The sequence below is a fragment of the Solanum lycopersicum genome, chromosome 9 (genome assembly GCF_036512215.1).
Source record: "Solanum lycopersicum chromosome 9, SLM_r2.1".
Lineage (NCBI taxonomy): Eukaryota > Viridiplantae > Streptophyta > Magnoliopsida > Solanales > Solanaceae > Solanum > Solanum lycopersicum.
In genome coordinates, this window is record NC_090808.1 from 6,260,822 (window position 1) to 6,274,732 (window position 13,911).

A 13,911-nucleotide genomic window follows, 5' to 3' on the forward strand; every position below is an offset into this window, starting at 1 on the left:
ATTAGTATAAGTGAGTAGTGGATTGATTTATAAATTATATTAATAAGTTAAATTATAACAAATAGTTGAGTTACACATATTAAAAAAATATATAAATAGTTTAAATTTAAAATCGTTAAATAAGTGGCTAATTTTGAACATGAACGTGGATGACAAGGGTATTTTAGAGCCAATAGGTGGGTGGAAATGGTATTTTGAAGCCAATGGGTGGATGGATGGTAATTTTGTACCATTTCCAACACTTCAAAAATATTTTAGACTCTTTTCCGTTTTTTCTATTTGAGCTAATTTTTGAAGTGTCGGTTAGACTCAAACTTTTGACCAAACTTTAATGCATCTAAGTGCTACCCTCCTTTAAGAGAAGTAATATGAAGACAATAATCAAATCCAAAAGTGAAATTAATTAAATTGGAATTTTGTTATTGACCTAAACAAACTAATATAGCTTCACTTGCAAATTTAAGTAGGTCCACAAAGATTATAAACTTTATGTAACATGCAAGGAATGATGAAGGGAGAAAAAAAATATGTCAAAATGAAATTTAATTCAATTCATTTGCTGTTCAAGAAGAAGTAGATCCATCTCACCTAACTAAAGAAAATGATAACACAACTACATTTGAACTTCCATTTTTCACACATATATATATTTGTGTTGGCATGTCATTTCTTGAATATAACAACATTACACAACACATCAAGAACTAAAAAAAAAAAGAAACATAATTCACTTTCTCTAAGCACTTAAATTGCATAGAGAGAGTAAGTGTTTGAAGAAAGTTCAAAAAAAAAAAAAAGAGACAAAAATGAACTCTTGGATTTGCCATTTTATCTTATTGGCATTTTGCCTTTTTCCACTTGTTGTTGAATGCAGGGTTAGACATTACAAATTCAATGTAAGTACTCTTTATTATTAGTATCACTTTTTTTATGCATATTTAGTTACTCATTTGTTTGCTTCTTGCATCACAATAAACAAACAAATATTAAGTTACTCATTAGTTATTATCGACTTCTTGAGATAATAACTATTAGTCAAGTGACTATACGAGAAATCTACTCCATTGGAAGAATATCATCATTTGTTATATAATTTTTTTTTAGATGATTTGTATCAATTAACATGCATGAACAAATATATTTATTTGATTATAGAAAAGAAGAATTTCTCTTTTTTTTTTCTTTTTTTTTTCTTTGCATGCATAACAAGGAAAACAATTGTCCAATTTCATGCACTATACACACCAACTTTCACAAAAGTATATTTAAAAAGAAATTATTTATCACTTTTTTGAACCATATGGTTAATCAAAATAATATGTCAACTACATAGTGATGATGAGCCAAAGTTTTACTCCAATTCATAATAATTTAATGTCAAATTAATTACTGAATTATATTTATTATATTGCAGGTGGTAATGAAAAATACAACTAGACTTTGTTCCTCAAAGTCCATTGTTACTGTGAATGGAAAATTTCCAGGACCTACAATATATGCTAGGGAAGGAGATAATGTACTTATTAAAGTTGTTAATCATGTTAAGTATAATGTCTCTATCCATTGGTAAGTCATTTTATATTTAATTAGAGCTAATCTACTTCTTGTATACAATGGTAAAAAACAATAATCATGTCATATTAGCAGTGGTGAAGCCAGAAATTTCAAAAAAAAATGCAATTAAGCCACCTTTGCCTCTATACTATATATTATCTTTCATGTTATATAGTATTACCATTTCGCTCTAGCCATAAAAAAGAAAAAAAAAACTGACAATATTGTTATAGAGAGGTCAGACCGTTTAGTTTTATACGAGTTACAATAATTTATTTGTTAATTTACAGGCATGGTATTAGACAACTTAGAACAGGGTGGGCAGATGGACCAGCATATATTACACAATGTCCAATTCAGCCAGGCCAAAATTATGTCTACAACTTTACAATCACAGGTCAAAGGGGTACACTATTTTGGCATGCTCATATTTTGTGGCTAAGGGCAACTGTTCATGGTGCAATTGTCATTTTGCCTAAACTTGGTGTGCCTTATCCATTCCCAAAACCCAATCATGAAGCTGTTGTTATCCTAGGTAAACAACATTAATTATTATTTGAACAATATATAAACGCGTCATTTAATTTGACTTCAACTGACATCTACGTCTTTCAACTTTTGACGTGCACAAATATGATTAGACATTTTAAACTTGTATAAAGTGAAACAAGTATACATACATGTGTCCTACGTAGCATAATACATGTAGGACGCCACGTGGGATGCAAATTGCCTCATCAGACGACATGTCGGAGGCATGTGTTTACTTGTTCAACTTTATACAAGTTTAAGTGTCCATTGTGCACAACCAAAGTTGGAGGACATAGATGTCAGCTGATGCCAAGTTAAAGGACGTGTTTATCTAGTATGCCCTATTAATTAATATTGGGTACTTTAATTTAGGAAGAAAAATATTAATGACATGATTTTTTATGATGTTTTTGTTGTTAATGCAGCTGAATGGTGGAAATCTGATACTGAAGCTGTGATTAATGAAGCCATAAAATCAGGATTAGCACCTAATGTTTCTGATGCTCACACTATCAATGGTCATCCTGGTCCTGTTTCAAATTGTCCTGCACAAGGTCACATATAATTCTACTACGAGTTTAACTTTTATACACCGTCAAAAATATAATGCATAACAAGTTGAAACTTATACTGTCAGTATATATAACTACGTTAGCTCATTGATTGTGTATAACATCTTTTTGTACCATACAGGTGGATACAAGTTAAATGTTGAACAAGGAAAAACCTACATGCTACGAGTAATCAACGCTGCACTCAACGAAGAACTCTTCTTCAAAATCGCTGGTCACAAAATGACAGTTGTTGAAGTTGATGCCACGTACATTAAGCCCTTCCAAACGGACACTATAGTGATCGCCCCTGGACAAACGACTAACGTTATAGTCAATGCCAATAAAAATTCAGGCAAATACATGGTTGTTGCTTCACCATTTATGGATGCACCTATTGCTGTTGACAATGTTACAGCAATTGCAACATTACATTACTCTGGCACACTATCAAATAATCCTTCAACTACACTTACTAGTACAAATACACCTCCAAAAAATGCAACACCTATAGCAAACAACTTTTTAGACGCTTTAAGAAGTTTAAATTCGAAAAAATATCCAGCTAAAGTTCCAATTAAAATCGATCATTCATTGTTATTTACAGTAGGTTTAGGTATTAATCCATGTCCAAGTTGTAAACAGGGCAATGGAAGCAGAGTTGTGGCTAGTATTAACAATGTAACATTTGTTATGCCAACAATTGCACTATTACAAGCACATTTCTCAGGGATTAAAGGAGTTTTCACCGCGGATTTTCCAGGGAACCCTCCAGTTGTATATAACTATACTAGCACAACACCACCCGCGAATATGGGCACAACGAGTGGGACTAAGGTTTATAAGTTATCGTATAACGATACTGTTCAATTAGTCTTGCAGGATACTGGAATTATAGCTCCTGAGAATCATCCAATACATTTACATGGATTTAATTTCTATCAAGTTGGTAAAGGACTAGGAAATTATAATCCAAAAGTTGATCCTAAGAATTTTAATCTTGTGGATCCTGTTGAGAGGAATACTGTTGGTGTTCCTTCTGGTGGATGGGTTGCCATAAGATTCCGCGCTGACAATCCAGGTACCATTCATTCTTACGTCATACATCATTTTTCGTCTGTTATAATGTAACATAACATAAAAGTTCGTGCAAAAGAAAATTTGAATATCTGACTGACTGTTAAATCTGACTGTATTGTAATTTATTGTAGGAGTTTGGTTTATGCATTGCCATCTAGAGATACACACAACATGGGGATTGAAAATGGCATTTCTTGTGGAAAATGGCAAAGGTCCAAATGAATCACTTTTGCCACCTCCAAAAGATCTTCCAAAATGCTAAAAAGGCTCTTTTGGAAGGAGTTAAATTCACATGTGTAAATTTTCACAAGAAGAAAAAAATGTAGGAAAGAAAAATAGGGAAAATGTTTCTCAATGAGAAACAAAAAAAAAAAAAAAGGGATACACAATAAGACATGGTATTCATTTTGTTGAGTGAAGAAGGAAAACATTTTTTTTCTCAAGCAATTTTTAATAATTATGTGAGTATTATTCAATGTATTCTCTCTTCTTTTTTTTTTTGTGATTGATGATGAAAGTTTGAAGAGTTTGTTTTATGATATACTTCTCTTTTTTTATGATTATTCTTGTTGAATATTTTTATGAATGTGCAAAGATATACATGATATGTATCAACTTCATGGAGATACAAGTATATATACACCTATGATACATGTGAATATACATTGATATACATAGAGATTATAATAAAAAAAATCACCATAACAACCAAAATCCAACCCAACTTACACCAAATCTATTCCAAAATGAGCCCAATTTTCAAATTTATTGCAATGACACTCTCTCAATTTAATACTTTTGGAATTTCATTTTTCAACCCCTCAACCTTCAAATTTCAATAATAAAGTTCAACAATTTTTGCTAAATAGTTTTTACTAATTTTAACGATTACTTTGAAGGACTAATATTTAAATTTTGATCACATTAAGAAAAGTCTGGCAAAGGTAGTCGAAATATAGATTTAATGAGCTTAATTTAATTCATTGTGTGAAAATTTGTTAAAACTTGAAAATATAATTATGGTTTGAAAAAATTCTCGAAAGTGTAATGATTTTTAAAATAATAAACATAAAAATTGAAGTATCAAATTTAAATTTTAGATTCATGTCTGGCGATAATATCTTTAAATAGCACACCTCAAAGGCCAATAGGGTTTGATAATGATCTTGCCAAAACATCAAAGTTTAATGTAATATTTTGAGATATTTATTCAAAATATTTTTATTTTTAATTTTAATTTTTTACTCTACGTAGGAGACACGAAGCTCAAAGGAGTCGAATGAGATCCCACCTCAAATGTACTCTTTTGAGGGATGATGAATTTCCTTATATTAACTTGAACCGTATTTTATTTTCAAATTTATCGAAAAAAGATTTACTCACTATACATATCAAATAAATAAATACACAACGTATTGTTGTATTTCAATATTTAATCATGTAAATTATTACTAATAAACTTTAGTAATCAATGTGGACACGGAGTATAAACAAGTTTTATTTTAAACATAACATATAAATAAATATTTAAATTTGGGTTGACCTGATAAGTAAGCACTTTAACTTTGAATATGCACATTCAGACGCTTCCGATCATCTTCAATGAGTCAGTTGAATACTCTAACTTATAAAATGATCATCAAAATTTATGTCATATCAGTGTTAGGTATCCACAAGACGCAACGAAGATAAGTTAGAGCATTTAGTTATCATTAATATATATATTGAGATCAAGTTAAAGTGTCTGTTGCGCAAAGTTACTTAACAATCGAAATCACATTTGAATTTTTGTTTATTATATGTACCACTAGTAGCGTAGCCACCCAACTGTTAGGGGTTCATCCGAATTCGTTCGACAGAAAATTATATTATTTATTTATGAAAAAAATAATTGTTTAGGTATATGTAGTCCTTTCGACTACTATGCATATCTATTTTTCAGAATCTCTTTAATGAAAAACTTAATTCCGTCACTGTTAATACGCCTTAAAAAAATAATTTAAAATTAGGTGGTGTGGGGGCTTGTTTATTGATTGAGGAGACAAAGATGAGCTATTGAAGGGGCAGATGCAAGTTGTACTTAAGCCCACATCACATGACCTAATCCATTTTCAACCATTTTGCACTTTACTTGAAAAAAGATGTTAAGTAAGGAATCTTTCCACTTATGGAAACTCACATTTGTTTCAGAAAAAAATACTCAATAAAATTCCACTTTCTTTCATTTCCAACACACATAGATCTACCTACTATCACAAAACAAGAAATACACCATTTATTTACGTATTTTAGTTCCTCTTTTCTAACAAGTCAAGATTTCCAATGGGTAAATATTATAACAAGGAAAGTCACATGACTTATTTCACAATCTTTCTAGGGTTCACTAAAATTTCTTGAAATCAAAATACATATTCTAAAAATGCAAGGTTGGAAATTGAAACTCAAGCGCTTTGACTCAACTTCTATCTTCCCAGATCAGTTCTAAATCTAGATAACGAAAAACGATGGTTATTCGTTGATAACACTAGTTAAAAATTCGATAAATCATTTGAATATCTATAAGAAGAGTGTGGATCAAGAACAAAAATTCATATTGTCAATCCGAATTATTTTGAGAGTAAGTGAAGTGTTGGGAATTGGAACTCAAGTCTCATGACTCCACTTCTATCGTCATATGTTGAGACCAGTTCTAAATCTAGAATAAAAAAGATGATCATAATGCATCTATTAAACTAGTTAGAAATATGACTTGAATATTTAAGACGGGAGCAAAGCAAATAAAAAAAATCATATAGTCAACCTAAATTATTTCAAGAGTAATTACGGTAATTTAATTGATGGAATTAAATTTAATTTTGTAAAAAAAAAAGAAGGAAGAAATAAACAAAAGGAAGACGAAAAGATTCGTTGATTATTTTTTTTTTAAATTTTTGTAATAATATAATATGTAAATAATGTAACTGAAACAATTCAGAAATGAGAAAAGACAGTAACTAATACTTTATATAACAAAGAAAAATAAATAAAAAAGGTAGAAGGAGATCAACATTTAATGCTGCCAATTGAATATTTACAAATAAAGCCAACCACCCTCAATGCTATTATTTTGTTTGTCTTCTTCTTTAGTTTTTCTTTTTTTATATATATAAAAAAAATTATAAAATATCTACAACACAAAATTAAATTAAAAATTTATGTTTCCAACCACTCCCAAGCAACCCTTCACAGCTTGTCAGAAAATAAATAAATAACAAAATCAGACCCTCTCAATTATTTCCACATATTCTTGCTAAATTCTACTATCGTACATTACGTACAAAAAATGAACGTGTGATACTAGTATGTAAATAGAATTAATTAAAAATATTATTAATAGATGGTTAAGACTTAATACAATGACCCTTTAGCTACCTTTCATTCTAATAATGGAAGTAACTAAAAGTAAAAAAAAAAAAAAATAAGAAGGAAAAGAATATAAACAATAAAAATCAATTAACAATACCTTAACCCTAAATCACGAATACATTGTTGATGTTTCAGTAGATCCAGGTGGGTTTTGTGTAAATGTAGCTTAGATGACTTTGAGTTCGTCGGATAAAGAGAGAAATCTCATGCTTATAAGGTGGGTTTTGTTTAAATAAGCTATCGTTTATTGGTGTGAGTGAGAGAAGATTAATGCCTATCAAGTTAGTTTTATTGAAAATGTAGCTCAGATCGATGAGTTTGTTTTTCAAGATAGAGACATAGAAGATTTGAGCTAGTTCTTCAAAGAGAGAGAATTAAAATGAAATATTCAAATTGCCCTTTTAGCAGTGAACTTGCTGTTAGTTTTTTTTGGATCTGTTAGTTGAGGGATTAAAATCACTCACCTCATATAATTGAAGGTTAATAGTGCTAAGTTAGATAACTCAAGAACAAAAATAAGATTATAACCTTAACACAAGGACTAAAGGTGTCACGTTTTCTCATTAACTTATAAATATTCCAAGTATATCACTCAATATTTACAGTAAAATATTTTATTTTTTCACTATGACTTCTCTTCATGTGATTTTATTAATGTAATTATCTTCTCTATTTCACTCAATTTTGACCCCTTTTCCACCAAGTTGATAGAAAGATCAAATGTCCTTAATAATTGGACCATCATTTTTTGGTAAATAAATTTTGGCAAGTGTCAGAAAATTTGATCAGAATTATAAAAAGAACAAAAATAACTATAAAAAAATTTATTTTAAAATAAATTAAGCTTTTTCTATTTTTAGTTTAAATATATTAAAGTTAAAAGGATAAAAATATTTAAAAAGATAAAATAAAAAATAAAGTCTGATCAAATCCTAGTCAAATTTTCTGGCCAAAATTTTTTCCCTCATAAATACCAGCTCTATATATAAGTTAAAGTTACTCATTTTAATGTTCATTTAATTCCAATAAGAAAGAATATTCAATTAAAATTGATGTACCTTACTTCCTCCGACGCAAATTAGTTGTATGTTTTTCTTTTTATACGTTTCTTATATAATCATAAATAAAAATAATAATGTTATCAATTTAACTTTTATGAAATTTTATAAATTTATTTACATATTGGAAAAAAGAATTATGATAAAAAAATTGAATTGCTAGTTTTCTTTTGATTTTATAAATTGTTACGCAGTAATTTTAAAATAATTATTTTTAATAAAATAAACGATTAATATAAATAGAGTATTTCTTTAATTAATAAATAAGAGAAAGAACACACCAATTTTGATGGTCAAGCACTGAGAATCATTGACATAATTAATATGGCCTACAGACATAAGATCAATAATTCACAAACTTTAATAAAATAGAATTAAAAAATTTGAAATAAGTTTTGATGGGAACGGAATACCGACAGCTCTTAATCAAAATAATAATAATAATAATAATAATAATTGAAATACCAACGGTTTTTATTTCTTTGACTTGAGACAGAGTGTGCAATTATATTTTATTTATTTTTTGGCACCTTACTCTTCATTTTCTTTTAGTATATTTTTTTAAGAAGAAGTGGGATAGGCAGAATTTAAAAAATTTATATAACTAATATGTATAAGACTAATACAATAGGTATAAGTTATGAGAAAATTTATGAATAATTTCATATATAATATGAGGTGGAATAATTAATACATAAATGATTATATTTTAGATAATTAATATTTACATAAAATAATAAAAATATTTCTAATTTCTATATTATTAATTTGTATAATTACTCTAAGTAGCTGCCAAATAATCCTTTAAAATTAGATATAATCGATAAATCAAAATTATTTTTATGTGATTTATAAGTTACAAATTTAAACCGTAAAATAATTATTAATATTTAAATCATAGTAAACTTTTTATATTCACCTCTTTGAAAACTTTTCTTTTAAATTAAAAATCTATCAAAAATAGTTTATTTATCCTACAAATATAAAAATAAAGTATGACTATCTCCTCCACTTTCTAAAATCCAATTATGAGGTTATACAAAATTAGATTGTTATTGTAGTAACACTCGAACATAGTCAAAAAAACAAAAAAACAAAAAAAAAAGTGTTTGAAAATACATGTCTAATATTTTATATTGAAGTGCGACTCTTTTATTTTATTTTTATACAAATTCGATACTCAATTAATTCAAAAAATTCTCTTAAGACCAGGGTAAAACTTTCCTTTAGAATACAACTTCATATCAAAAATTCATATCCAACAATTTTAATTAAAAAAAATGAATATTTAGTACTAATCACAAACTTTTAGTGGATTCTTAAAAGCAAAATTGAATTGTCTTCATATTATCTATAGGTTACATGTTCAGATCATAAAAACAATTCATTACTATTTACATAAAAATGCATTACTTCACCAGACTCTGTATAAATACAACATGCTTCAAACACTCGACTATGCACAAACTTTTACACTCGATTATGCACAGACTTTTATTGAAGCCTTAAAAGTAAGTAAAAGTTACTAATTAATATTATAAAATTAGTTATTCTATATAAATACGAGATGCTTCGAGCGCTCGGACAACTAAATAAACATTTTTTTTTCTTGAACAACAATGATAGATTGTCCTTTTTGGGTAAAAGAGTACTATCCAACTAGGCCATTATATGTCTACTTCTCTCTCTAAACACCAAGAAGAAAAAAACAAAATTCTTTTAGCTACAAGACCCCACAAACACCATTTTTAGCCAATAACATCTCAAAACCTTATTAATCAATCACTTTGGCTCTTCTCTATTTTTCTCATTCATTTAAATTCTTGATTTTTCTACATTAAATTTTCTATTAAATATATATATAAGAGGGTTTATGAGTTTTTATTCTCTGAATTTCTAGCTATGATGAGCTTTTGATAAATCATAAAAACAAGATCTACTTTTTATTACAAATTTCAGAATTTTCCTTGGGTTTTGGAAAGTTGGGGTGGTCTTTTCCAGATTCCTAAACTTTGAGGAAAAAAAAATTCAAAAAAAAATAAAAATAAATCAAGATTCTCTTGTTATGCCCTTTTTGTGTTTGATTAAATGCCTGTGAGAAATTAGATAGTTTAAAAAGACTCTTCATTTCTCAATCATTGGCCAAGAAAACCAAAAGGGGTTGATTATTAGGTGGTACATGATCAAGAAAACATGAATAGAGAAATGGGATATCTATCCCCTGCAACATATATCAAGAACTCAAGCTGGTTGTTTGAGGAAAACAAGGGAACAAGATGGACACCTGAAGAGAACAAAGTGTTTGAAGAAGCACTTGCTTTGTTTGATAAAGATACACCTGATAAATGGTATAATGTAGCAGCAATGATCCCTGGGAAAACAGTGAATGATGTGATTAAACAGTACAGAGAATTGGTAGAAGATATTAGTGATATAGAGGCAGGGCTAATACCAGTACCTGGCTATACTACTAGTAATTCTTTCACATTAGAGTGGGTTAATAATCAAGATGCTTTTCATGGATTTAAGCAATTTTATGGTCAATCTGGGAAAAGAGGCTCGTCGAATCGATCTTCTGAACATGAAAGGAAGAAAGGTGTGCCATGGACTGAAGAAGAGCACAAGTGAGTTTACTATCAATTCGTTTGCTCTAGATCGAAAGAATACTTTGATTCTTTTTATAGAGATGTTATTGAATTGTTAAAGGACTAACTATTGTAGAGACGATCTCCATCGCGCACGAGGTGGCTTTTAAGTGATAAAAACTCATGTTTTAAACTTTTTAGCTCAACATGGTCATAAATCATAATGATATAAGGTTGTAATTGAACTATAACTTCATTTAGATAATGTAGATTCTTAAACACAACATCAATCATGGTGTATAAAAAATGTGTTTAGGATTCAGCAAGAGTGATCTGCAAAGATGAGTAAGTTTTATCAAATTTGAAATTCAATAGGAAGTTTGGAAATATGTTTCAGTCTTGTTGGTACATTTACTTCGGCTTCCAATCATTTAGTCGTGCCAGAGATTTATATGTCGGTAGAAACTGTAGAAAAAGATCAATTGGTATTGAATGAGATTAGATGGAGCGACTTGGTTAGTAAAGATTCATAAGACCAAGCCTAACTTGCTTGACATTAGGCATATAGTAGTAAAGGATAGTTGTCGTGGTACATGAGTAATAATGTTTTGTATATCTTTTTTTTCACAGGCAATTTCTACTGGGGCTGAAAAAGTATGGAAAAGGAGACTGGAGAAATATTTCACGCAATTTCGTGACCACAAGAACTCCAACTCAGGTAGCTAGCCATGCTCAGAAATACTTTATTAGGCAGCTTTCCGGTGGAAAAGATAAAAGGCGATCAAGCATACATGATATCACAGTTGTCAATCTTTCGGAATCCAAGTCTACTTCCCCTGAGGATCATAAATCTGCCCCTTCTCAACAAGCACAACAACATTCAAAAATGAATGGCATGGTAAAAACACTATGCGAGTATAATTCACCGAATCAAGAATCAGACATAACATTCAACTCATCAAGTGGTGGTCTGATGGCCGTGCCTTTTCGAGGGGCTCCATCGTATGGACTCGAGCATGGAATGCATAACATTGCTCTACAAGGTCTCCAGTTCGGTAACTACAATACTATGTGTTGAGTCAGGGAAGATTCAACGTTAAGTCCTTGTTTGGTCAAGAGCAGTGAGGATTCATATAGCCGTCTCCAACATGCTTGGAATTGACGCGTAGCTGTTGTTGTTCGTTTGTCAAGACCACGAGCGAAAACAACCAGTATTAGAAAGAGATTTGCTTTAGTTAGTTCATATTGCAACCAAAGTGGGGTTGCTCATTATTTAGGTAAACTTTGAGCTATTTCCTTGCACTAATTTGTCTGCTGTGTTTCTTCAAAGTTGTGAATGAGGGTTGATTTAAACAGATTTGCTGACTAAGATTACTCAACACAATCAAGCTAATTATGAAGCTGCCAAGTTATTAAAGGTCACAAATTAGTCATTAGTGAAAACATCTAGTGTGCTAGGTGTTTAATATCTCTCTACATTACAGTTAGCCTCAGTTTATTCATTTTGCTTCTGTTGCAAAGAAAAGAGAATTATGATGAAGCTGAATTTATTCAGAGAAAATAAAGAAGAAACTAGTATTCAACATTTTCCAATTCTTAAGTTATGACTCTCACTAATGGAGGGGGTATTCTACCCCACCCCACCCAAAAAAAATGTGTTTAGTCAATGTCCACTTATTCATTATGAGGTGGCTCAGTGTAACATGAACATGTTTTGTCTATAAAAGATTAAAACAAGTTACATTCTTCAATACATTTAAATATGCTAATAGTATAAATTTTTGACATTTGCTAATGTATATAAGTTGGATCCTTTCTTCTTTCCAAGTGGACTAACCAAGCAAACCACTATAATTTATCAAGTCTTGTCATTGGTATGAAAGTGATGACTTTTTTCTTCAATATTTAATGTTCTCTACTTAACAACAAGTCATAAGTTTGGTCATTCAATTTTCTCCCATTTGTTTAAAGTTGTTTGCTCTAAAGTGCATGGAAGTTGGAATCACTGTTGTTTATTAAAGAAACTCTTCATGAAGCTTTTCTGACACATCATGATTATATATATCAGTTGATTTACACATTTCAGATTCCAATATGGTTAGAATAGATTATTGATGTAACTGGTAAAATTGTTTTTATGTGATTAGAAGATTATGAATTTGAGTTGTGAAAATAATCTATTGCGGAAATAACGGATAAGATTACATACAATAAATCATCTATAGTCTGCTCCTTACATACAATAGATCATCTATAGTCTGCTTCTTTCTTAATCCTCACACACTGCGAGAGCTTAATATATCAGGGTGTCTTTTTAAAATTCTTATATGGTTAGAAGAGGAGCTTTGTAGAACTGCTAAAGCTGCTGCCATGTGATAAAAAAGTCATTGATTCATTTTTATGGAAATAACCTATTATAGAAATATAGGATAAAATTGCATACAATAGACCTAAACAACTTATTGTAAAAATACAGGATAAAATTGCATACAATAGACCTATGGTCAAGCCCTTCCCCAGACCTCCCACATCACGAGAGCGTAGTATACAAACTACCTTTTAAGGTTCATATATGGTTAGACGAATAATTCCAGCGTAACTGAAAGAATTATTGTCATATGATCACCAAGTCATGAATTCGAGCTATGAAATTAACCTATTGCAGCAATACTGAATAAAATTGTGTATAATAAATCTTTGTGGTCTGACTCTTCTCCGACTCCTACACACATCAAAAGTTTAGTGTATCATGTTGTCCTTTATTAGATTCTTATATGGTTAGTAAGATACCTCCCCAAGTGGGGATATTATTTTATTATACAATGGTTCCTCAAAACTGAATTAATAAGATGTGGAAGAATTATTTCCTAATGAAGTGGATTTGGGAATTAAGATAAAATAATCTAATAATGAGATAACATAAAAAGGGTCATTAGTGATAGTCCAAGTTTAGTAAACACTTACTTAAAATCACTTTTGACATGTTTCAAGAAATTAAACTATAGTCTTTTACTTTGTCCACAATCCAAGCACAGGACCTTCATTTGTTTTACCATATTTTTCAAATTATTCTTTTTTGAAATAAGTATTAAGAACTTGATATCATAACATGTTAATTATATGAAAATTTTAGTTACTTGTCATGTT

The 13,911-nt window shown here is 29.7% G+C and overlaps 2 protein-coding genes across 2 annotated transcripts; both read left to right on the forward strand.

Annotated features, from left to right (window-relative positions):
- The first annotated feature begins 636 nt into the window (after positions 1 to 636).
- On the forward strand, positions 637 to 4,255 carry LOC101253311 (laccase-4). Its single transcript, XM_004246291.5, has 6 exons — positions 637 to 896; positions 1,415 to 1,566; positions 1,845 to 2,089; positions 2,511 to 2,639; positions 2,779 to 3,717; positions 3,848 to 4,255. The coding sequence occupies exons 1-6, from the start codon at positions 807 to 809 to the stop codon at positions 3,976 to 3,978; spliced, it is 1,686 nt and encodes a 561-aa protein (XP_004246339.1). The 5' UTR covers positions 637 to 806; the 3' UTR covers positions 3,979 to 4,255.
- A 5,382-nt stretch (positions 4,256 to 9,637) lies between these two features.
- Positions 9,638 to 12,119, forward strand: LOC101253014 (transcription factor DIVARICATA). Its single transcript, XM_004246290.5, has 2 exons — positions 9,638 to 10,803; positions 11,395 to 12,119. The coding sequence occupies exons 1-2, from the start codon at positions 10,373 to 10,375 to the stop codon at positions 11,840 to 11,842; spliced, it is 879 nt and encodes a 292-aa protein (XP_004246338.1). The 5' UTR covers positions 9,638 to 10,372; the 3' UTR covers positions 11,843 to 12,119.
- The last annotated feature ends 1,792 nt before the right edge of the window (positions 12,120 to 13,911 follow it).

Bases quoted from the DNA above. Each gene is read 5' to 3' on its own strand.
- LOC101253311 (XM_004246291.5), top strand. From the start codon at position 807: ATGAACTCTTGGATTTGCCATTTTATCTTATTGGCATTTTGCCTTTTT. The intron at 897-1,414 runs GTAAGTACTCTT...ATTATATTGCAG, and splicing joins TTAGACATTACAAATTCAAT to GTGGTAATGAAAAATACAAC. The intron at 2,640-2,778 runs GTCACATATAAT...TGTACCATACAG, and splicing joins TTCAAATTGTCCTGCACAAG to GTGGATACAAGTTAAATGTT.
- LOC101253014 (XM_004246290.5), top strand. From the start codon at position 10,373: ATGAATAGAGAAATGGGATATCTATCCCCTGCAACATATATCAAGAAC. The intron at 10,804-11,394 runs GTGAGTTTACTA...TTTTTTTCACAG, and splicing joins TGGACTGAAGAAGAGCACAA to GCAATTTCTACTGGGGCTGA.